General features: G+C 40.8%; 1 protein-coding gene across 1 annotated transcript in view; it reads right to left on the bottom strand.

Moving 5' to 3' along the window:
• The window catches only part of cfap74 (cilia and flagella associated protein 74), an 88482-nt gene that overhangs the window by 18937 nt on the left and 44577 nt on the right, over window positions 1-24968 (bottom strand). The window contains exons 23-26 of the mRNA XM_054780615.1: window positions 17892-17979; window positions 2013-2186; window positions 1789-1922; window positions 1466-1715 (exon numbers count right to left, since the gene is read on the bottom strand). Of these exons, the coding sequence (XP_054636590.1) occupies window positions 1466-1715; window positions 1789-1922; window positions 2013-2186; window positions 17892-17979 (646 nt within the window). The remainder of the gene's footprint in view (window positions 1-1465; window positions 1716-1788; window positions 1923-2012; window positions 2187-17891; window positions 17980-24968) is intronic.

Raw genomic sequence — 24968 nt, 5'->3', positions numbered from 1 at the left:
TCATTGCATGGTATAACTGCTGTTTTACCATGCACATGACAATAAAACTCTCTTGAATCTCTTGAATTTAGCACTTTGTCGGCCATAAAGAAAGAAGGAAAGTCGAGCTTATTATCCTCTTTGGTGTTTAACAATCATAACTACACTCTTTTTTTTTTGGGCTAAATTCAATATCATAATGGACACCATAACTTGAGCAGATCCTGAGCAGTTGCTGTAAGCAGCACTGTAAGGAGACACGACGACTAAGTCATCAGCATACAACAAATGATTACCGAGACTCTCCCCCACCATGCATCCAGTCTTACACGCTTTCAATTTTTTGGAAAGCTCATCCATATATAAAGTGAAAAGAACAGGTGACAGTATTCCACCTTGTCGGACCCCATTAGTCACTAGCAAGGATGAAGATATGCTCTTACCCCATCTAGTTTGTATGGTTTGATGTGTATACCAAAATGTAAAATCCTTATCAAATATGGAGGAACCCATCGCTCTTGTAGTTTGACAAACAATTTGCCATGATTGACATAACATTATAATAATGTTACATAAAGTTACCTCTTCCACGTAGAGTAGCTATCAATTAATACTACCATATGTGTGTATGTACTTTATTTATCCCACAGCGGGGAAATTTACTTATATATAAATTATATATAAATCAATAATATAAATATAATATAAAATGGATGGATGGATAATATTATATTATAATATTATATTATAATATAATATATAATATAAATCAAGAATTACTGCAAGGGGGCCACGGTTTTGCTGAAGGAAAAAAAATTAAATCACGCAAATAACTGATGACAATGCATGATTACAGTAATATGCAGTAATTCTTGAACACTGTTTTACTTGAGGACGTTCACTTTCGGTATATTTCCAGGAGATGGCGCCGTGACACCATAAAGCCAGCAACCGCTATGACAGCTTGCTTATTTTGAACTCGAGGGTTAGTTGTTTATTGTGATCATTATGTCTTTATTATAAATACAACAAGTAATGTGTTCATGAATACAATGTGTATTCAGTTCAGTCTGCACAGTACAGATAAATAAATAGATATTATCAGTTTCTCAGTAGTATTTCAAATGGGGGAATGAAAGAAAGTAATTGAGAACCACTGCTATACGGCCATGGCCAAAAATATTGGCATGTCAAAGGTACCAGTGTTTTTGGCATGACTGTAGATTTACAATTTTGCATGCTAAATAGTTGCTGTAGTTATGCCATTTTTGCCAAAATTCGGTGCAGCAGTATCAGAAATTAAATTCAACACTTTTGAGTTCCTTGTATGCCTATGCATGTATTTTACTGACCTAAATTTCCCACTGAACCAACGTACATGCATAGATTCACATGCATATGTGTTGACTGAAAAAAAAAGGATTGCCATGAGTTGCCATGAGCAAAATGCAAAACAAGTGAAAAATGTTTATGAGTGAGGACTCACCTCTCCAGGTAGCAGACGCCCTGCAGCAGGAGAGATCTTGAAACTGGAGCCCCGAGATGGGGTGAAGGAGAACAGTCTTCCCTCGGCACACACAGGTTGTTGAGACAGCTTTTGTCCAGTTTGGCTATAAGTGAGGTACAGAAGCGCGGTGGAGTGGTCGCCGACTGCCGTGGGCCCAAACTGGACCAGATAATGAGAAAGCTCCAAGGGAGGGCACACACCCATGGCACGGCAAGCCAGGGGGAAAACCCTGAAAAACAAATAAATATGCAATATTGTTTAATATAGGTTTCAGTGATGTGTAATGGTGGGCTAAAGTTCACCTGTTAATTCCAGACTTGCAGCTAAGATGGAAACGGTACTCTTTGGCTTTGCTGGCGCTGAAAATGACATCAATCTCCAGCGTTTCTTGTGGGAGGAGAGTGCCAAAGCCATCATTTGGTTGGACTTCGACACACTATGGCGCCAGGAGAGCATAAACATGATTGCTAGCAAAGCAAAAAAGAGCCAATGGCAAAATGTAATACGTCCAGCTAAGACACCGTACCTCTGGAATGGCCACAAAGCCAAACTCTTGAGGTAACAGGGACATGTTAGTCAGGCGTACACTGCTCTTGATGGATTGGTAAATAGAACAGTAGCCAAAGTCCACCTCAAGCTGGTCAAACTTCAAGTCAGAGGATGTCACGATTGCTTGGATGGTGTAAATGACAGGATGCACCTGGAATACATCAGAAATAATATACCCTTTTCAAACACTTAATTTACACTTACTTCACTTACACTTTCAAAGTGTGGCAGCAAGAATTTCACGTGCAGCAAGAATTTAGAGACAACTAAACAATGGTGTTGCATTTGACAAGCTTACAGAAACGATGGACAGCAAAAAAGTGGCAGAAATGTGATTTTACTGATGAATCATTCATTAAACTGCATCCCAATTGCCGCAAATACTGCAAAAGACCTGTTGGAACCTGCATGAATGTAATATTCGCACAGAAATCAGTCAAGTTTGGTAGAAGAACATCGTGGTTTGCAGTTATATCCAGTATGGGGGTGAGCAAGAGATCAGCAGAGTGGATGGCAGCATCAGCAACCTGAAGTATCGTTTTAATCGTGCGGGATCCTGTGTGATGATGCCTGCCTGTGACACCCCGACTATATACAGGTAAATACATTTTGTCTTTCAGATGCATCAAGCATCCCATTTATCCAGGATTGGGACCAGCACTGGAAATCTCAAATGGCTGGATGTCAGATGTCCTGGCCGGGAGTTGAACCCATGCCCATCTGCAGGAAAGGCAGCAGCAAGTACCAATACCCCGCAGGGCTGATACTGTATATGTATGTAGTATAGTATATCATATATACTACAATATAAGCTGTATTATATTAAATACAACATATAAAATCTATACTATACTGCAGTCTCCTTTACTCACTTAAGGGTAGCTCTGCTTGCTTTTTTTATTTTTCTGGACCCTACTTATTTCTATAAAGAGTTTTTAGTCTATTCCTAGTCACTATCTTTATTGCTCTCGCCTCCAGTGAAGTGAACTCTCTTCTTGTCATTGGACCTCAATTTTTTTTTGTTTTTCCAAGAGTTATTTCTGTTTAATTGAAATGTCTACAGTGTTCCCTCATTTATCGTGGGGGATAGGTTCCCAAAATAGCCCGCAATAAGTGAAATCCGCAAAGTAGCCAACTTAATTTTGTTCACCATTATTATATATGTTTTAAGGCTCTGAAACCCCTCACAATACACTTTATACACTTTTCTCAGACAGGCATTAACATTTTCCCACACTTTAAGCACTCTCAAAGTCCAAATTTTGTTTAAATTTTAATGATAAATTTACTAGATTGGACACAAAATATTAAGTGACTCGCGCATATTCACTTCTCTGACCGTGCTTCTTCGCCTTGGCGCCGTTCGGCTGTAGTGTTTTTGGATCTTTGTTAAAATATATTCCTCCTGCCGTCGTCCTCCTCCACGTCCCGCACCTTGAACGGAAGACTCCTTTAACCGGTTAGCTTCTTCTTCTTCTATTGTTGATTGGCGGTTAGCAAGCGCCTCACACAGTTAGCTAGTTTGCTAGCGGCACGGAGGAGATTGATTGACAATAGTCTAAAGCCAATCAGATGCAGAACACGATGGGAAGGTTCTCCCTTAGCCAATAAGTACTGTTGTGGCTCTATGTTTGGCCGGCTATTGGCTGCTGTGGGTTCCTAATATGCTCGTACAGGCACGTAAACACGTCTTCAACTTGAGCATTCAACACTCTCTACTCCAGGGGTCACCAACGTTTTTCCTTGTGAGAGCTACTTTTACAAAATGAAAATGGCCAAGAGCTACTCATTTTTGTAACATTTATTTTCAGAGCTTATTTTAAACCCAAACAAAGCGAATATGCTTGTTTTACCAGAACATTAACAAAATGCTGGAGTCCACAACTCATATTTTGTATTTCAGAATGCATTTTTTTCTAGTGTTCTTTCATTATTAAATGAAAACCTGAATGAAAAGCAGGCTTGCGGGCACCTCATGTGGTCGTGGGGGGCTACCTGGTGCCCGCGGGCACCACATTGGTGACCCCTGCTCTACTCTCTACTGATAGCAGTAGTAAATACAATAATAGACATACAACAGAGCACCGAAAGATCGCTCTAATACACCACAAGGACGCAAAACACAATGCGCGTTCATATGCTCTTAAAAAATATGCAAAATTGCACTTGTGAAACAGCGAATCCGCAAAATGTGAACCGCGATGTCGCGAGGGAACACTGTATCGCCAAAATTCTCACCCATCTAAAATTCTAAACTTCAGCTTTACAGCTGGTATCAGATGTAACGTGAATGTGAACGTGAAGCCAAAGGGAGAAAAACAGCTTTTATGAAAAGATACATTTCAAGCATAACTTTCATCCATCCATCCACTTTCTATGCCGCTTAACCTCACTAGGGTCACGGGTATGCTGGAGCCTATCTCAGCTGTCTTTGGGCGAGAGGTGAGGTATACCCTTGACTGGTCGCCAGCCAATCGCAGGGCACATATAGACAAACAACCATTCACACTCACATTCATAATTTAATAAGACAATTTAGAGTCTCCAATTAACCTAACATGCATGTTTTTGGAATGTGGGAGGAAACCGGAGTACCCGGAGAAAATCCATGCATGCACGGAGAGAACATGCAAACGCCACAAAGATATGCCCAACAGAGATTTGAACCCAGATCTTCTAGATCTCCTGACTGTGTGGCCAACATGCTAACCACTAGGGCACCGTGCGACCGAAGCCACCTAATAATTATATGAAACAGAGAGTAATCCCTGTGGTTGTCTTGTACACTGGGTGGGGGGTTAAAAGGAGACAGGCTTATTGGAAGGAGGAAGTCTCAATAATTTCATAGGAGCAAATCCTTTCACATCTTCAAGAATACCATCTTTATCGTTCATGATGATCACCATGTTTCAGCAGCTTGGATAGTGGATGCCAATGTTGATTTCTCCACTGAGCATCATAAGATGTCCAATTTCACTTTTGACACTTTTACACGCTGCCACCAGATGAGTCTGCCTCATTGCCTTGGGAGTCATAATAGAGATTAAACGTAAATAGTTAATTAAAAACAACTACAGTGACACTGTCCTTCCTGTGACACGACTACGTGTTACTTTGCCAGTCTGTCAGCGTATTCATCCGCCTGCACATTACTCCACCGTGCGCACTTAACTAGTTTTCTTTTTGCACAATATTAATAATGAATGGCAGTGCGTATGTAACCACGAAACGGACCACTTGTATGGAGAAGGGGAAGGATTTAATTAACTCTGCTTCTTCCTACTCCTTTTTGGACATGTCGAATTGGGGAAATGTAACGTAATGTCATGTTCCTTGACATAAGTTATGAACCATGTCTGAAACAAATTAATCATACTATTAGGGATGAGCGAGTACACCACTACCTGTATCTGTATCTGTTCACCCATCTAAATGATCTGTATCCGTATCTGTACTCGGAATGGGAGGGGTATAAACCAGAAGTGGGCGTGGTTTAACCAGGAATGGGCGGGGCTTAAATTAGTACATAAAGTCTGAAATTAACATGGATTGATCAGAAGTTGCTGTATTTATTGTTTATTAGTCAGCTATATGTGTACTGTGTATGTGTGTAAGTGATCTGTAAGACTTATCACTTTTTAGTGTCAACTCTTCCGCAACTTTCAGTTTTTTCTTACTGACTTTATGCTTTTTTGTTTTATTTTTCCAGTTTTATTTTATATTTTGCTTCTAAAATGTGTCGTTCACATGCCTGGGCCACACTTTGGACATGCCTGGTTTACATATTTCACAGGGAAGAAGGAGGGTTAACAAATGAGTGTGTCCATGCTGTGTTTTCGTAGCACTAGCACTAAAAGACCCCTGCTACATGCAAAGCCTTGATGCAGGTTTTCACAGCAGTGCACACACAGCAGTTTGAGGAGGTCCGTCCCGGTGGCAAGCCTCTCGTGAGGATTACACAGTAAATGCATGACGAAAGAAAGACTTAATTCGGAGCGAAGTTACCATGCATACAAACGGGAAAAAAAGTATTTTTAGCGCATGAGCGGGACAATACTTACGTCACAGACAGCAGTCATCTTTCCTGCCACGCTCCAGTATCCATCTAGCACACAATAGTTAGCTACAAACGCATCTTGTGCGGCTGAGACGTCATCTCGTGTCAACGTGTGAATTACCGATGTGAACAAAGAAAAGCTGTAGCAGACTTGTAGATTTATTTACAGACGTGCGAAAATTTGACTCTAGTTTGATTCACTTTGTATGGACTTGTATGGAAAGGGTTGAAAAATTTACTCGCACAAACCCTGACACACAGACACAATACAGACAGGCGCTGCCAGCGAGTCTGTCTAGGGAGGGGAGGTCGCTGTGCGTGACTGGCCAATCACAGAGCGTGAAGAGTGGATACATAATGAGGATTTTACGTCATCACAATTACGGATAATGATGAGCTGTATGCGTTTCATGCTCATACTCGGCAAAAATGCATTATCCGTAACGGATACTCGTTGTCAATCCCTACACACTATACTATTTGAAGAAATATGGTAACGTAAATGTTATCATGCCGCCTTATCATAACAGCATTATAAATGAGTTGCAGCAGTCCCAATCCCCACATTTTGGACAGCAAAGTCCGCTAACGGGTAACTGTATTTGTGAGAATACCGTCCTGTATAGCCAAATAATGCACGTGTCAGGTGAAGTGAATGGTCAGTGAAATCTCAGTTCAGACAGCATGTGCATAGTCCTGAAGTCAAAATACTTTGCAGGGTTATGCCTCAAGGCACTGGATGAGTTTAATTTCCCAGCATGCTGTTGGTTCTTGACCTGACAACAACAATGTGTGCATGTCCTTTAATGCCATGAGCTCTCAGGGCATGTAGGCAACACATTCGGTGCTCCACAGGAAAAGCCTGAAAAGTCTTTGTCTGTGCAAGGACAGGGAATAGTGAAGAAGAGGAATGTGATGATTTGGCAAGAAGATTGGACAGATTTAGATTTACCAAAAAAAAAAAAAAACTGGAATCAGTGTGACGCAAATGTTTAAGCAGCTGCTCTGTATTTTGCAAACTAGGCTTCTGTCGACTGGCTGAAGGAGCCCAAGTAGTTATTTCCTTCCAAACTCAAAATTAGACTTAAGGAGCATCAAGTACAATATAGTATAGTATAAGGACACAGTAGTGACTACCAAATGCATTCCTGCTTCTCCATATCTGGAGACATTTTTCTTCAGACATTACAGAGCAACCTTTATGCTTGGCTTACTAACGCCCATGGAGCAACTGAGCCTTAGGGGTACAAGATAATTTTAGCTAAGCGGCAAAATAGGTTACAATCTCCAGTGGCTCTGCTCCTGTTTGGGACAAAGCAGGAAGAAGAAAAATGTTTGCTTTAGCATGACACAAATGTTTAAAATGGACTAAAGTAGGGTGACCAAACATCCTGTTTTCCCACGACATGTCCTGTTTTCACCTCCTGTCCTGGCCGTCCTGTTTTTTTTTTTTTTAAGTGATGAAAATGTCCTGCTTTTTATTGTTTTTTTTTATTGGGCCATTAAACTGACCCGCAATGGGGCACTAACCTAATATTATTTCATATTTTTTAGTTATTTATTTGTCAAGTAAGAGTTGAAAAGAGAGCTATTATTTTCTTACAGGCCGATTTGTCAGGGTTAGTGGTAGAGGTGGATCCCAGGATGCAGCGTCAGACACCGGTTTAGAGCAGTATGCACTTTTTATTTAACAGGCTTGGCTCCGGAAGCAAGGATAAGTCAGGGAAAACATACAAAATCACAGGCAGGGAGGTAACAAAAGGCAAGCCGGGAAACAAGTACTTAAAGAACTAAGGGGGCCCAAAAAGGTGGCCCACGGGACGCACAGGTACGAGAAACTAGACTAACGGAAAATAGATACTTGGGTAAAAAAATCTGCACACATAGTCAGAGGCGAGAGTACAAACCTGCAACCACCATGTGGGAGCAGGTAAAACAGGGAACTAATGAAGATAGCAATCAGGTGCGTCCAGAACGACAACATAAAACCAGGCCAAAAAACAGAATGTGACACGATTATTCCAATACAGAAGAGATGTTACTTCTATCATCGTTTAATTCCAATGATTTTAAAGTTATTTTTGCACCATTGAAATTCAAAGAGATATGATTTTAGGCATAATAAAACATGTTGAGTAACCTCTGAGAAGCCTATATGATTTTGTGTCTTTGGTTACAGATAGTTATTGTAATATTGTATTGTAATAAGAAACACTTTTCTATCCATACAGAGGAAGCATACTTTAAATGTATTGAAATTATATGTAGTTATTATATCTTTGACTAAACTTTGAGTGTCTTTTAAATATCTCATTGCAGGGCTGAGTGTATTGGTTTTCAGTAATCCAAATTAGGGGTGTCAAATTAAAAGATGAATTGCGATTAATTAATTACAGTCATAATTAGTGTGGTTTTTTTTCCATTTTTAATCTCTAACTTTACTGTCAGGACTCGTGGCAGAGAGGTGGCTCCAAAGGCAGAGCTGCGAGACACATCTCGGGGAAGTCTTGATACTTGAGGAAAGGTGGGTACACAGGAAGTCTGTCCAAATAAACGGAGGTCTCCAAAAACGGTGGGCAAAAAATTTAGTCAGAAAACAGGCAGAGGTCAATAACCAGGTAAGGTAAGAACTGTGAATGCTGGGAAGTGGAATGAAATACAATGAACTGGCAACTGACTGTGAGAATAGAGAGCATAAATACGGAGCAGGTAAAGAGTGGTAATGAAGAACACTTGTACACAGGTAGACAAAGGGAGGTTTAAGAGGGTGGGATCACAGGGCCAGGAAGGTGGAAGGCATAACAGGCCCCCGCCCGCAGAGGAAGGTTCTTGGTGGACAACCAAACTTTCTAACCAACAGCATAGAAGGGGTCGGTGTTCTCCTGTGCTTCATCGCAGCCTCGTAGATGTCCGAATAACATTGAAGGTTGTTGTGGGCCCATTTCCAGATTCTTTTGTAATGTCCCACCAAGACTAAAGCAAAGGGAATTGTGGAATTCTTGACAGGCGTGGAAAACAAAAAGGGTTGGTAGCCAAACACCATGTGATGTGGTGACATACTGGTGAATGGGGAGTGAAAGCTGTTGTGCGCCATCTCCACCCACAAAAGCTGCTGGACCCAGGAAGAGGGGTTCCGAGAGGCGAGCTTGGTCTCCAGCACTTGATTTAGCCTTTCTATCTGTTCATTACAAAGAAAGACTGACCGTGGACCCCAGCAATCGACAGAAATCCTTCCATAACAAAGAAATAAATGGGACCATGATGGGACACCGCATCCTGAGGAAAACCAAAAATATAAAAAATATTATTGACAAGTACTTCGGCCGTTTCTTTGGCTGAAGGGATTTTAACAAAAAGTACAGCGTGTCATGGTGGTGGAAAATATATCCACCACCATGAGAACCACCGTCTTCCCCTCAGAAGGTGGCAGTTCAGAATTAAAATCCAAAAAGATGTGGTACTAGGGCTGACAAAGAATGGACAAAGGCCTGACCTCCCACATGGGTTTCTGGGAAGATGATTTGTTAGTCGCACAAACCGAACAAGCAGCAAAATATTCAGACACATCATCAGCCATTTTGGGCCACCAAAAACATTGCTGAGCCACAAATACACTTTTTCACACCTCGGTGACAGGAGGTTGGGTTAGTATGAGGCCAATAAATGACCCCTCATAGTATCAACAACAATTTGTCAAAGGTTGCAATTGCGTGGATGGACGAATTGTTCCACATCCTGGGCCTGGCCTGCAATACACCAATGCAGGGCAGAAACAAAGCACAAACTTGGTAAGACAGTTTTGACTTCCCAGGTCTCCCTTTCGGCCCTAAGATTACAGAACAATGCTGTGATAACTTAGCTGTAACTTCGTTGCTAGTCACAGAATGAAGTTGACGTCAGAAGTGTCGTTTCTTGGTTTTTCTTTACTTTGTAACACAACATACGTTCAACATGCGTCTGTAACACCTTTTCGGGTTTCTTGTTCTGACTTCCTGAACTACTTCTTCTACGCTCTGTACAACCTTGCGAATTAGCGACACCTGTCGTTCAAACATGTCATTTCACATAACTATCACATCTATTGCACAACACTACCATATTCTTAACTATAATACAACCATATTTAAATTAACTAAACACACACAAATATATATACAACAAATGCATCAGGCTTGGTGTTCTTGGAGCCAGGACAATAAGACAAAGCAAAATGAAACCAGCCAAAAAATTGAGAATGGCCCTAACGCCAATATCCAAACTGTCCACCGTCCACTTCAACCACAAACTGCTGACTGAAGTCAGGGATAGCAAGCACTGGATCGGTGGTGAAACTCGCTGTATGTTGAACTATAGACTTCTCACACTCTAGTCCCTTTTCCACCACAGGATGTTTATGTTTAGCTTTACTATTTACTCTGGTAGTTTGAAATACCTCCCCTGCGCTTCCACCAAAATCTACCCGGGTAAAAAAGAATGCTGATTGGTTGAACACACTTGTTGTGTTTCTACTCAGCCGCCATGTGTGTGTGGCTTCAAACTTTCATTCATTTATTTTTACTTATATTTTTTCATGTAGATATACTTCTGATCAAAATCTTAGACCAGTTGAAAAATTGCTAGAATTTGCATTTTGCACATCTGGATCTTAATGAGGTTTTAAGTCAGGGGTCTCAAACTCAATTTACCTGGGGGCCGCTGGAGATAGGGTCTGGTTGTGGCTGGGCCGCATGAAGTATTGGGAATAGGGGTAGGAATCTCAGGGTACCCCACAATACGGTATGATACACGATGCACGGCTCCAGATAATTGTAATATCTCGATGCAGTGATAGGGTGAAGCAAAAAAATAAATACATTTCATAGTTTGTATTTTGCTGCATTCAGCTGGGATAGGCTCCAGCTTACTCGTGACCCTAATGAAGACAAGCGATAGAAAAGGGGTGGAATCTTTGCAGCATATTTTAACCAGAATACAAGCAGCAATGGTACAAAAAGAATGAGGATGTTTAGCAACATAAGTGTAAACAGGACTTTAGTTTTGGTGTCTGAAAAACAGTAAAGCTATTTTAAACTCAACATCTCATGTCTCTCAAGTAGATCAATGCTATAAAGTAGAATCATATGAAAAATAAATATTTTTTATAGCATTTACACTACTCATCCATCCAAAATATGACCTGGCGGGCCGTGAGTTTGAGACCGCTGTTTCAAGTAGAGGTACAATATGTAAAAATAAGAAGGGGAGTGAGACAAAAAGCATTTTGAAAAAGTTATTTATTGAAAACAACAATTAAACTGAAATAGGTTGTTTATAAGCTGATCAAAAGTTTAAGACCATCGCTCAAAAAATAACAAAAAACTCTCCAAACCAGAACAAAAAATGTTCTCAGTAGGACTCAGTAATGAGTAGCTCCACCGTTCTTGTTAATCACTTCAAAAATTGCTTTGGGCATGCTTGATGTTAGTGTTTCCAGGAGGCTAGTGGGAACATTGCTCCAAGTGGTGAAGATGGCTTCACGAAGGGCATCAACTGTCTGAAACTGATGACCATTTTTATAAACTTCCCTTGCCATCCATCCCCAAATGTTCTCTATGGGATTTAAATGAGGGGAACATGCAGGACGGTCCAAAAGAGTGATGTTATTCTCCCTGAAGAAGTCCTTGGTCAAGCGAGCATTGTGAACTGCAGCGTTGTCCTGTTGAAAAACCCAGCTGTTACCACACAGACGAGGGCCCTCAGTCATGAGGGATGCCCGCTGCAACATCTGCACGTAAGCACCGTTGTTTGACGACCCTGCACCACCTGAAGCTCCAGTGTTCCACTGAATGAAAAAGCACCCCAGATCATGATGGACCCCCCTCCACTGTGCCGGGTAGAAAACATCTCAGGTGGGATCTCCTTGTCATGCCAGTAACGTTGGAAGCCATCTGGACCGTCAAGGTTACATTTTTTCTCATCAGAGAATAAAACTTTTTTCCACCTTTCAATGTCCCATGTTTTTGTGGCGTTGAAGGAGACAAGGTCTTTGAATTTGTTTTTGAAACCTTTTTCCCACAGATGCCGTCTGATGGTTATTGCGCTGCAGTCGACACAAGTAAGGGCCTTAATGTGGGTCCTCCGGTTCAGCGCAGGTGTGGTTTTATTGGGTCTACCGCTTGACTTTATTGTTCCATAATGCTCAGGATCTTTCAATTTTTTTTTTACAATGACTGTCTTACTGTGCCCAACCTCAGCAGCAATGGCACGCTGCGAGAGGCCTTGCTTATGCAGCTCGACAATCCGACCACTTTCAAAAAGAGAAAGCTTCTTAGCTTTAGCCATCATGAGGGCATGACAGTGGGAAAATGAACATTTTGAGCAGATTTGGGCTTTTATAGCCTGTGGTCTTTAACTAATCAGCTGATAAACAGTCTATTTCAGTTTAATTGTTGTTTTCAATAAATTACTTTTTCAAAATGTTTTTTGTCTCACTCCCTCTTCTTGTTTTTGCATATTGTAGCTCTACTTAAAACCTCATTAGGATCCAAAAGTGCAAATTGCAAATTCTAGCAATTTTTCAACTGGTCTTAAGACTTTGATCAGGAGTGTATATGAAGCTACAAGAAGCGGACGGACTCGTCTGAATATATTTACAGGGGAATATGTTCAAAGGGACGGTCCACTGAGTCTGTGGAAGAAAAGCCAAGAAGATGTTAGCTCTAAATGTAGAATACACACCAAAACCAACTGGTGAAAAGCCAAAGAAACCTAAGCAATATTTTAAGAAGATGAAGAACAGTCACAGTGAGTCCAACCTCTGTATTGCTGTACCAACAAGATGACAGATGACCAACTCAGTTCACTGCTGCAACAAAGTAGACGTCTTTCTGACTGTTGGACACTGTGGACATAGAAACCTGCTAACAAAAGACACAGCCCTAATCCTTTCACTGACCTGTAAAATTAACTTGAATAAACTACCCTGAACTTTAAAATGTGGTGGAAACGGAAACCACACAAGACCACCGGAACACTAGTTCCAGGAACTATACAACCCCAGGCAAAAATTATGGAATCACCAATCTTGGAGGCTGTTCATTCAGTTGTTTAATTTTGTAGAAAAAAAAGTAGATCACAGACATGACACAAAACTAAACTCATTTCAAATGCCAACTTTCTGGATTTAACAAATTAAGAAAAAGAAAATTAGTCGTCAGTTACATTTTTAGACCACGCAGAGGGAAAAAATGATGGAATCATGAAAAAACAACAACAAACGAACACTTCAACACACCACTAGCACTTTGTTGCACCACCTCTGGCTTTTGTAACAGCTTGCAGTCTCTGAGGCATGGACTTAAACGAGTGACAAACAGCAATCTTCATCAATCTAGCTCAATCTTTTGCCTTTTGCTTAAGCCTATTCCTTTTGCGCTTCATTACTAGGGATGAGTGAGTACACCACTATCTGTATCTGTATCTGTATCTGTTCACCCATCAAAATGATCTGTATCCGTATCTGTACTCAGAATGGGTGGGGCATAAACCAAAAGTGGGCGTGGTTTAACTGGAAATGGACGTGGCCTAAATCAGTACATTATTTTTAAGTCTGAAATTGACATGGATTGATCAAAAGTTGCTATATTTATTTTTTATTATTCAGCTACATGTGTAATGCGTATGTGTGTGCATGTAAGTGATCTGTAAGACTATTATTTAATTATTAATGATCTGTGTGAAGTTGGTGATTCATGCAAACATCCAGTGATGGCAAAGAGGGAAATAATATGTCAGCCTTTGTTCACTGTAGTTTTGTCAAAAGCACCGCGTTCAGTACTACGAGCAAAGTTTTCCAACTGACTTCATATCACCAGCCAAATTAGAAGCAAGCAGATGGAAAAAAAAAAAACACCGGCAGTGACCAACGCAGCACGAGCTGCAGCTCTGTCTTGTCAAATGCACAACGTACGTAACAAAACAAGTTTACCAAGTAACTTTAGATATGAGCCGAGCTAAAGAAAAATGAAGAAAATGAAGAAAAATATAAATACATATTGCACATTATACAAAAACTCTTTTGGAAGTAGAAATTACTTTTAAGTAGTGCAAATGGATAAATAGATGAGCAGTGCAAGTGGAGAAATAGATAATAACTACAGCACATTCAGGTTGTGCAAGGAGCATGTAATGACCAGCAATGAGGAACACCTATGTCACAGGCAGGCAAGGAGCGGTTCAAGAAGAAGGCGGGATCACAGGGCCTGGTAGGTGGCAGGCATGACAGTTTCTGTTGGGACCTATGAAATCCATTTAATTTTTTCCCAAATTCTGTTTTATTTGTTTCACATTTTCGTTTTTTCTGTTTTAATTTTTCTAATTCCGTTGCACACATTTGAGTGAGCACACACTTGAGTGAGTAACATCAAGCACGTAAAATTTAGGCAATGTACGTTGCGCCACAGGCGTACACGTCATCTCCGCTCACGTATACTATACATCAGTAAATGTAAATACAGATACAATAAACCATATAAAACAAAACAGAAAATGCCGTGTTCTTCTTCTGGAGAAATCAATAAAGTATCCAAGAAGGATGTCCGACATTGGCTTTTTTGAGAATTGCAATCTGCCGATATTGTCTAATTCTCAAGTTCCGATTCCGATATCAATCGTTACCGATATGTGTAACATCACATATCTCCTGTTGTGGAAGGACTGGACTTGACAGGACTGGACTTATTACCTTATTATGTATTATTATTATTATTATTTTATTATTATTATTTATTACCCTCCAGGTTGGGAATGAGGTCCTGCCCCAGGTGGAGGAGTTCAAGTATCTCGGGGTCTTGTTCGCGAGTGAGGGAAGGTTGGAGCGTGAGGTCGATAGGCGGCTCGGCGCAGCGTCTGCAGTAATGCGGTCGCTGTACCGGACCGTCGTGGTGAGCCGGAAGGCAAAGCTCTCAATTTACTGTTCGATCTACAGTATGTTCCCACCCTCACCTATGGTGACCGAAAGAAACATATTGCGGATACAAGCGGCTGAAATGAGTTTTGAAATGAGTACAGCACACAAAATCCTCAACAAAATTGTAATGCCCATGCTTGTGGATAAGGAAGACGTAGTCACCAATGCAATTCCAATTGCATTATTAATGTAATCTATTTTTTATGACATCCTAATTTTATTTACACAATTAGACCGTATGTGACAAACAGTGCTCTTACTTTGAAGGCCGGAAGTGTATTATGTGTGTTGAGAATGTTGATGGTTAAGACAAGCTTGTAGCAAGAATAAACGTACCTCTCGTCCTTATTTCACTCAGAACTTGCGCAACGTCAGCGGGCATGCTCTGCTAAACTAAAGCGAGCCTGACATCCTGACGTATGTGCTCCTATGTGCTGGCTATGTGCAAAAATGGGGAAAATCGCAAGAGTTACGAACGTGGCCCGCACAGATTTTCAAGATGCATATTGCAAATTATCTTCTGCGTGCACACAGGAAAACCTTGCAGTCAGCCAGGTCACAAGCGCAAAGCAGAGGAGGAGTGCGTGACCCTTGCGTGTGCCACAAGTTTAAAAGTACATTGTGTACATTGCCGGGCCATGGCAGCAGCTCCTCCTGCGGCGGGCGACTCCTCCATTTGTACTCTCTGGTTCTCCCGAACTCTGTGGACGCACGGCGGCTGCTCACGTAGAGTATCCGACATTAATGCGCCTTGCCTGGCCATGGTGGGTGGCTTCTCCCAGTCAACACTCTGGTTCTCCCGACCTCCGTGGACGCACGGCGGCTGCTCCCATAGTGCAGCGGACATTAACGCACCTTACCCGGCCATGGTGGGCGGCTCTTTCCACTGTACACTCTGGTTCTCCTGATCACGATAGCCAGGTGCCGTAGGAAGCCAGTACGCCCGTCTTACAATCGGAGTGAGTGGGCTGCACGAGCCTCGTACGACGCCCACACACATACGTCTCCAGTGAGTGAAATGTACAACAGCCTAACATGAAACACACCTAGCACGCAAAAGTCACACACCGGACTCACAATCTAAAAGCTACCAACGCAGGGCGAGCGGCAAGCACGTGGGTGTCATGAATCACTTGCACCATAGTACGACACACTTGCAACCCCTCTGATACATCCTCTACGTGCTGGCCACGGCCAACAAATTTCCTAATACGTACGGCAGGATGTAAGGCGCGCTAAGCTAACCCCGCTAGCTGCCATTAATGCTCCAAGGACTTTCCAAGTTTTTTCACCAACTTTTGCCAGTGTTTCATGTCGCTGTTTTGCCATTTTAGTTCGGGAGGGTTGGGTTAGTGTTTGTGATGAGATTCTGCCATGATTTAGCGGTCCGCCAAGGAAACACTTCCCTACACAAAAGTTCCTTTTCTTTCACAATGACAGCATTTAATTTACATTATGTCAATTTCCGCGAGATTCAAATCCGTTAATGTGGAAATCATAGGGCCCTATTTCTGCAAGTGAGTTGCCTTTTATCAAATCCGTTTTTTTCCGTTGGGCTTCTTGTGTTTTGATTTGTTCGGGGTGGAAAACTATGGGCAGTCACACCTTGAAGTGGACGTTGATTGGCTGTCATTGCGTTTGGGCTTGTTTAGCATCAGCTGAAAGGCTCCCATTGTAGTTAGGTGGGCAAGGTAAGTAGCTTAGAGGAGACGTGCAAATAGAGGAGGGTGTGAGAGTTGTTGGTCCAATGAATGGGAAATTTACATTTCATAAACCCTCGATGGCCTGACTAATAAAGATGATATGCCTTATCTGTAGTAATGTGCTTGCTTATCAACAAAGCAACTCAAGTTTAGCCTACCACATCAACACAAAACACCCATTCGCGAGGGCAGCCATAGATAACATTAGCCGCAAAGACATTAGCAATTTAAACATAGTGTAAGATGAGGTGTTGCAAACTGTCTCCATCATCATACAAGCCACCGCAGGATTACAGTATTGACCAAAATCAGTAAAATGTACAACAGAAAAAGAAACTTAGGATTTTGGCGACCATTGTTTCACCAAACTGTGTTGCTATTAACTAGTGTTTCTCAAATAGTGGGGTGTACTAGTGCTTCTCATGCAGTGAACTGCCAGGTGCAGTGAACTGTGAGAGGCAAGGAGTACTTTCAGTGTAACTGCAGACCTGGCAACATGTACAAATTTATCGTATTCAACATGCAATTTGACTCTTGAATTCACTTGTACACTTCATAGCTCTCCATCTTGTTGCATTTACCTTGTTTCTGTTTTGAGTTCAGTCTGTACAGTACAGAAATGAATTAAGATCCACTGCTATAAATGGAGATCACTGGACCCCAGCGGGTTCAGTGTTCAATACTTGTATTGCTCAGAAAAGTGGTCTGTTTTTTGATGCATTTATTTCAGTGCTTTATATGGGCCTGATGTTTTATTTGTAATTATTTGTAGATTCACAAAAGAACCCAGCAATATTCCCCAATGTGGTTGAAACTAAAGGTTTCAGGTAGCACTTGGGACTAATCTCAAACACAATGGAATGTAAATGGCTAGGACTGCATCTGTTAAAAGTTTATTAAAAACAATAAATTACTTTATAAAGTCACTTTCTTTGTTATATATCAATATTTTGATCTGCCACAATAATATAATGATTTTAAATGAAAATACCCCAAGGTGCAGGCATTTCTCTGCAATATTTAGGTGAGATAAAAAGAGATTAATTAGGTCAAATAATTATAGATCATAATAAATCTCTCCATTTTTTTAAAATCTCTTGACAGCAGTGATCAAAATATGGTCAGCCTAGTCTAAATGACAATACACACCTGCCCTGCAACTTGCACGGTCATCGGAACCTCCAGGACTCCTGTTGCACTGTCAAAATACTTGCTGGCATCTTGGGATAAGGACTGTCTATGAAGGAGGCAACAAGACATACTATTGAAAAAAATCATGGACTCTAAAACAATTAACAACACAATGTTTTGCTTTTTCTTAGTTTTTTTATGCCACCACAGAAGGGTATCAATGATGGCAAAAATGGAAAGAAGTGAAGATGACTGTAGAACAGGAAATAGGACTTATTGTGATAATTTTATCCAGAAAGAAACACATGTGTCTGTCCTGGCTGCTCAGTATAATACAGCTAAAGCAACAATAACAATAAAAAAACAGCACACAAGAACAGAGTGTAGCCATTTTGTGCATGGCAAGACTAGCACAAGCACATACGTAAGATAATTTTAATGGTGACACAACTGACTGTTTATTGGTTAACTTCTTTTTACAATTTGAGAATGTTTATAAGTGTGATACATGAAGTCAAATCCTCTTCTGCGGTCCTTCCTCTCCTGCATTTTTTTTATATGTGAAATGCTTGTCATGTGTCATCAAAAGTACACCTTTTGGAGTCCTTTAACGTTCTCAAAAACTCTAAGTGTTTATCCTGGCAAAAATGTATGTATTTTATAGGTCCAGAAAGTCAGTTAAAAATATCAACACACCCCACCAGTGAAAAATTGCTAGTGAAAATCCAGTACATACTGTTTGTTCGTGAAGACAGAATGAGGAAACTCAATACCTGTGCTATAAAAAACACAGGCCATTTTGGTTTCAAAGTACAATTTGGCAAAGATGTGGGCCATCTTCAGGGGTAATACATGAACAAACTCCTCCTAGTTGTTTTGACATTTTAATATTACAGCCTTTTTTGCAAATGGTATTTAAAATATTGCCTGTCCAGTTAATGAAGGTTTTATGATGGCCACAGTCTGACCCTAGAATGCATTATTTCTATAAGTTCAAAAACCAAAACAGAACAAATGTACTGCATTACCTAAAAAGATGTTTTATGCTAATGAAAGAGCAGAAGACAAACCCAACAATTCAGCTTGTATCTTTGATACAAAGAGTCAAAAGCCACAAGCTTTTCAAAGAAAGACCCAGATTGAGACCCAGAAGACCTATTATTTTACTTTAACCCACGACTGTGGGATCGGCTCGCCAGGGAAAGCAGGAGAGAGATGTAGAGTACGCCTCCACACTGCTGTAGGTTGTATCCATGGTGATGGGAGACGTAAGTATGATTCAAAGAGGCCCAGTAGTTATGCACAGGCTTATGTAAAAACTCCAGTCCCTCAATATGCCTCACAGCCAAGAGCTGCCCTCTTGGTAAACACATTCATGGCTGATAGAGGGAACTATACATACTGTATTTGTCGATGCATCCTTATCATGTAAACAGTGGTCAAACGTCAGATATGGTTCTAAATACAGATCCATCTCCCACCTCTCACATGTTTATGCATTCCTCCTTATTTTTTTTCTACAAAATGTCTTTTTCTGTTTTGTACTCTTAATGTTAGATGAAGGTTTGAGAGCTAATGCTGCACAGCTTTTAAGGCTCTCCAGATGTCAGTGGCTTTTTCCCAGTACCATTAGAGCAAGCCTTGCCATCAACAAATCTGTCATATTCAGGATTTTGAGAAGAAGTGTGTATTTGATGTATCGCCTCACGTTACTACTCGCTGTTTTACTCTAAGACTCTTTGCAGCTCAGAATGAAAAAGATCACTTCCTAAAATATCAAAATTCTCTGCAGTAACAAAGGGGAGTGATGAAAATGAGTAGTTGTAGCCCGACCAATGAGTGCAGAGGGTGTATTTAAGGAAGCACTCTGGTGCTGCCTGCTAATAGAATCACTGCTGGAGAGTCACTCTTGAAATGGCTTGGCAGGCCCGAGTGGAAAAGCCCGGTGGGACGTCGCCGAGCCCATATGCTCTGAAGAATTTTGCGCACGGATGAGGTTTTACATTTGTCAACGTCCTGCACAGATTGGTGTGTTCTTTTCCCCGCATGTGGCAAGATTATCCACAGCCTCATCCATAAGTAGTGCTCTACAATTGATTACACTGAGATGAGTGGAGAACGCTGAAAGTACCAAGTTTACATATTGTACAACGGCAGGGTTTAAGGCACTTGGTTAACAGGACAGTGGACTCTCCTAAGTCGAGACACTGGTTGCCTGGTCAGAACAAATCTTCCTCACTCATCCTATTAATAACACGACAAGACGCACATTATAGTGTATACTAACCGGGGAATTGTCGTGTACATTTTTGACATTAACCAAAAAACATGCTAACCGGGAAGGACGCTAACTGAGGTTCCACTGTATTGTCTTTTGAGAATATATGCTGTAATAAAAATGGTTGCTGAAATGAGAGGGGTGCACTGACTTTTAGTTGTACCAGACCTGTTACAGTATGTTCCATTTTGGGTTCTATGGTTATCGTTATGCCTGGCTCAATACAACGATACCGCAGCCTTGAATATCGTCTGATACCACTATCAGTCTGATATCAGCACGAGCCATACATACTGTACTTTCATTACTTATTTTGTAGTGTGGAATGTTGATCAAGTGATATTACTCAAACAAAGAACAATGGTCAGCAACAGTACTAATGAGAAAAACGGACCCATTTACATCAAGCATCTGGTGTATAGTTTCATTGGCAATGCAGTGGCAGCTAGGTGTAATACAATATTACCTTGTTTATCGCGGTTAATTGGTTCCAGACCCAACCACAATAAGTGAATCTCTGCGAAGTAGGATTCCTAATTTATATATGGCATATTTTTGTTGTTAGAGCATAGAAAACTTCTTTACGACCTTCTAAATATGGCTTTTAGCATTATTAGAGCCCTCTAGACATGACATACTGTAACAACCCTTTAGTCACTTTAACACTTGTATTACCCAATATAGTAAACATAATAATAGAAAATATGATATTTTATAAATAAGACATAAGAAGACAAAACAGACTCAAACGTTACCATTGACAGTGTACTTCCTGCAGTGGCTATCGTCTCATCAATATAACGTTACTGACCAGTACAGAATGCTGTTCTTGATTGAGGAGAGACTCACAATGCACTTCAATCACTTTATTAACAAGCAGTGAACACATACGTAGTCAACATTCACAGAGGAACTGCTGTCGGCCAGAACTCACACCAGTCACTCGCACTCGCCACACTTCTAACCAAAGTCTTTGCTGCTAACGCTCAGCTACACAGTCAACTCCAGCTAGCTGAAATCACACACGTCACTCCCCAGGCCCCGCTCTTTAAAGGCACACACACCAAGTCACAGATATTACACTATCACAGTACACTATTACAGTATCACGTCACGTATTTTCATTCGTTTAGCCATTTTTCTGCTTCAAAATTCTTAATTTAGGCCAAAAGTACTTGTGCATAATTTTTTTACTAATAATAGGCCGTATTCAACCACAAAACAATCATTTATAAATAAATTTATTAATAATTTTTTTAAAACCGTGACAGAGAGAGGGCACGATATTGGAATCGCGATGTTGCGACGGATGACTGCGTTCAATCAAGTGTTTATGTATCTGACTACTCACCACTGACAGGGGCTGGTCATCTTTTCCGTTAGAGCTAATGACTTCTTGGCCCATGTTCCAGTTTCCTGTGTGATGCTGCTTCAAATGTGCAATGAGTTTGGTTGTATTAAACTTCCCTGTTTCTGTGCCACCACGGGAAACTTGTGCATGAGTTTTGCACTCAGCTGCAATGTCTTTTTCAGACTTCAACGAAAAATGCACACGGCCGACATCATTCCTACGTGATATTCTGTTAACACCTTAGCACACACTGTTGTTGTGATCATGTGGGCTCTATCCCACCGCTGTTCGACAGACATGCTGCGTCGTAGTTGGCAATATCTGCCAATATCTGAGATTTGAGATGCAGGCTGATATAATGCGATTTATATTGATTGATTGATTTGATTTTGCTGATATATCTGATATCAATATTGGATCAGTACACTCCTAGTTATTGTCACACTTTTCCTCTTTGTCATCCCTGACACCCTTCTGTGGTTGTATCAAATACAAAAAAAGGCCAAACAAAAAGCAAAACATACGTGGAACTCATTCTTGAGAAGCTCGCTGAGCTGAAGTCTCATGAGATTGGCTGACATCTTGCATAATGACACGTCAGGAGTTTTGTTTTGGGACATACAATACCAGACAAAGTTTTATGAACATGATTTCAGTCAATAGCATGGCCAAGTGTGTGCAAACTTTTCACTTACTATATTTTTCCATGAACTGTTGGTTAAACCGTTGGGCGTTCCACTTTGTAGGTTACTGCAAAGCTTTTAGCTGTTACACTGATGCTGGATTTTATATGTTGTGTTCAATCTCCACATATTTAAAATGATTAAAACGAAATTCAACGCCACCATGGACCCCTGCTTGGATTTGACTTGACCAAGACGTGATTATTAAAAGGATTACAAAACGGCTTAAAGATATAAATAAAAAACTGCAATGACCTCACAATAAATGTACAAAATAATGACACTCATGAAAGTTCACTGTTCAATGCATTGGATAATTCATGATGTAGTTAAAGGCACGAGCAATAGGCTTTGCAATGGGCAGTGCCGACTGACTGTGCCGGTCTCTCCATGTAATCTGTTGCAAGTCTGTCAGAAATCATCCTTGTAATCTCCCTTTTATAAGAGAACGGAACTGCAGCTGTAGAACACATTGAGGCACTCTTGTGAGATTAAACCTCAAACCGCTGATTCAAGGGATACATTTGCTATGACTCCACCATCAGGTTCAAAATCAAAGTAAGGAACCTGCTCCTTCAAAATGTGTAATTTTATTAAAGAAAATTGTGGAAATTAGTTGCAGTAAAGAATCACGTCAAGGCAGATGACATGGATATACTTGTAGTATAGCTCACATGCTAGAGTGAGTGCACTAAAGATGCGGTTTGGGTTATTACCACCAATTTGTTCAACGAAGTAAACAGGTCACTCAGCTCTGGTTACATGGTAGTTTTTCTGGTAAAAATGACCATTGAAAATGCGGATTGTGGAAAATCTTTGAAATGAATGCCAAACATCCTGTGACCATCTAAATGACAATAAATAGCATTCCTCTAAGCTGAAAAGGGTCACTAGCATATGAACCACTGGCCTTTATATTGTGCACAGGGGATTAAGGAGAATATGGAACAATACTGTGGATATACTGTAGAAAAGGCAGGGTGGGGGAAATGTGTGGGTCGGATGGTGACAAATGTAAGTGGAGGAAGGGAAGGAAAGCTCGTGAAGGCTGTGGGCAGGTTGTGTGCATTCCTTCGGAGCCCAAAGTAAAGACTATGAACAGGAAGCAGAGCAAGAAGCAAAGAGCTGCACAAAGGATGAATGCTATGAATCATTCCCAGGATCTAGATTTAACAGCACACTGCACAAATGTGTGTGTGGGGATAAGACTATGAGTGAAAGCAACGAGGGTTTGGAAATTCAACCATTGCCTATGGCTACAGGGAGCCTTGGCAGTGTCATTTTAAATGGCATACCTCAAAAGTGACCCTAAAAATATGCAGGAAGGAACACATTGAAATTATGACACGCTAATATTGTTTGTATTATTTCCGTGAACATTTGCATTATATGACATATGTCATACTATGCAAAGCATCTTAAAGAATTCTAGGCTACTATTTTAAACAGTGGGCTCACCCAGCATTCACACATGACATTCTTTTATTCTGTTTTTATTATTCTTCCTTTGGCTTTTAATTTCTTAATAGCAGGGCCATCAGTCAACTGATTCAAACTCTATAAAAGAATGTTTATTAATATTTCTTTTCCCAGTCAACTGGATCTGAAATACTATTTTGTTAGAAAGTAAGGCATGCTCTTGAGAAGAAAAGCAGTGATTTCACAACCTCCTAAGCATCCTCTATATTGTATAGTGTAACCTCTATATTGAATGGTCATGATATGCTGTGTGGTCCTGACCAGTATTAGTATTTGCACAAAATGAGTACACCTCTCACATTTCAGGAACCATTTATTATACTGTATGTTCTCAAGAAAGTCCACATGGATATACTCTAAAGTAGTCAGTCTACATCTTGTATTGCAGTATAGATTTATTATGCACTGAAATGAATTATTTTATTATTGTCTAAATAGCTGGCGACAGGCAACACAACTGAGTAGCAAGATAATTCCCTACAGTCAAGCATAGTGGTGGTAGTGTCATGGTCTGGGGCTAAGTAAGTGCTGTGGTTCATTGAAAGAAGCATGAATTGTAACATGTACTGTAACATTCTGAAGAAGAGCATGATCCTCTCCCTTGGAAAAAAGAGCTGCATGGCAGTTTTCCAACATGATAAGGAGCCCAAACACACCTCCAAGATGACAAGTGCCTTTCTGAGGAAGCAGAAGGCAAAGGTGATGGAGTGGCCAAACATGTATCCTCCAGACCTGAACCCTACTGTGCACCTGTGGGACATCCTCAAGCGGAAGGAAGGTGAAGGCGGGCATGATGTCAAACATCCACCAGCTCCATCAGTGATGTTATCATGGAGGAGTGGAAGAGGATTATGGCTGCATGTTGACTTACTGTATTATTAAAGCACAGTCAACCTATGCTATAGCAGTTGTTGCACAAGTTGTGAACAGACTAATCTACGGTATAGTTAAGATTCATTTCTATAATATTGTTCTGTAGTAAGATGGTTGCTGAAATGTGAGGCTATTATTTTTAATGAGTTTTTATGATTTGGCCATTTGGACTTGCACATGTTTAGAAGAGTCTAATAATCTTCACAATACTATCCAAACACTGAAAATACCCTCAGGAAAAAAAAATGTAAAGATAGTTAAGCACGGAGGTGAAAGGCTAGGAAAATTACAAGTCTGTGCGAGAGAGTGGGAGAAGGCAGAAAGCAGTGGAGAAGCAGAGAGGACAGAGGGAGCTAAGGAGGGGGTGGAGGCTGAGGCTTGTGCTGGTGCTCGTGAATGCAGCACCAACAGCACGACTCGCACTCTAATCC

Source organism: Dunckerocampus dactyliophorus, chromosome 1 (genome assembly GCF_027744805.1).
Source record: "Dunckerocampus dactyliophorus isolate RoL2022-P2 chromosome 1, RoL_Ddac_1.1, whole genome shotgun sequence".
Classification (NCBI taxonomy): domain Eukaryota; kingdom Metazoa; phylum Chordata; class Actinopteri; order Syngnathiformes; family Syngnathidae; genus Dunckerocampus; species Dunckerocampus dactyliophorus.
Note: the sequence above shows the minus strand (reverse complement) of the source record. Positions and strands in the feature narration are given on the sequence as shown.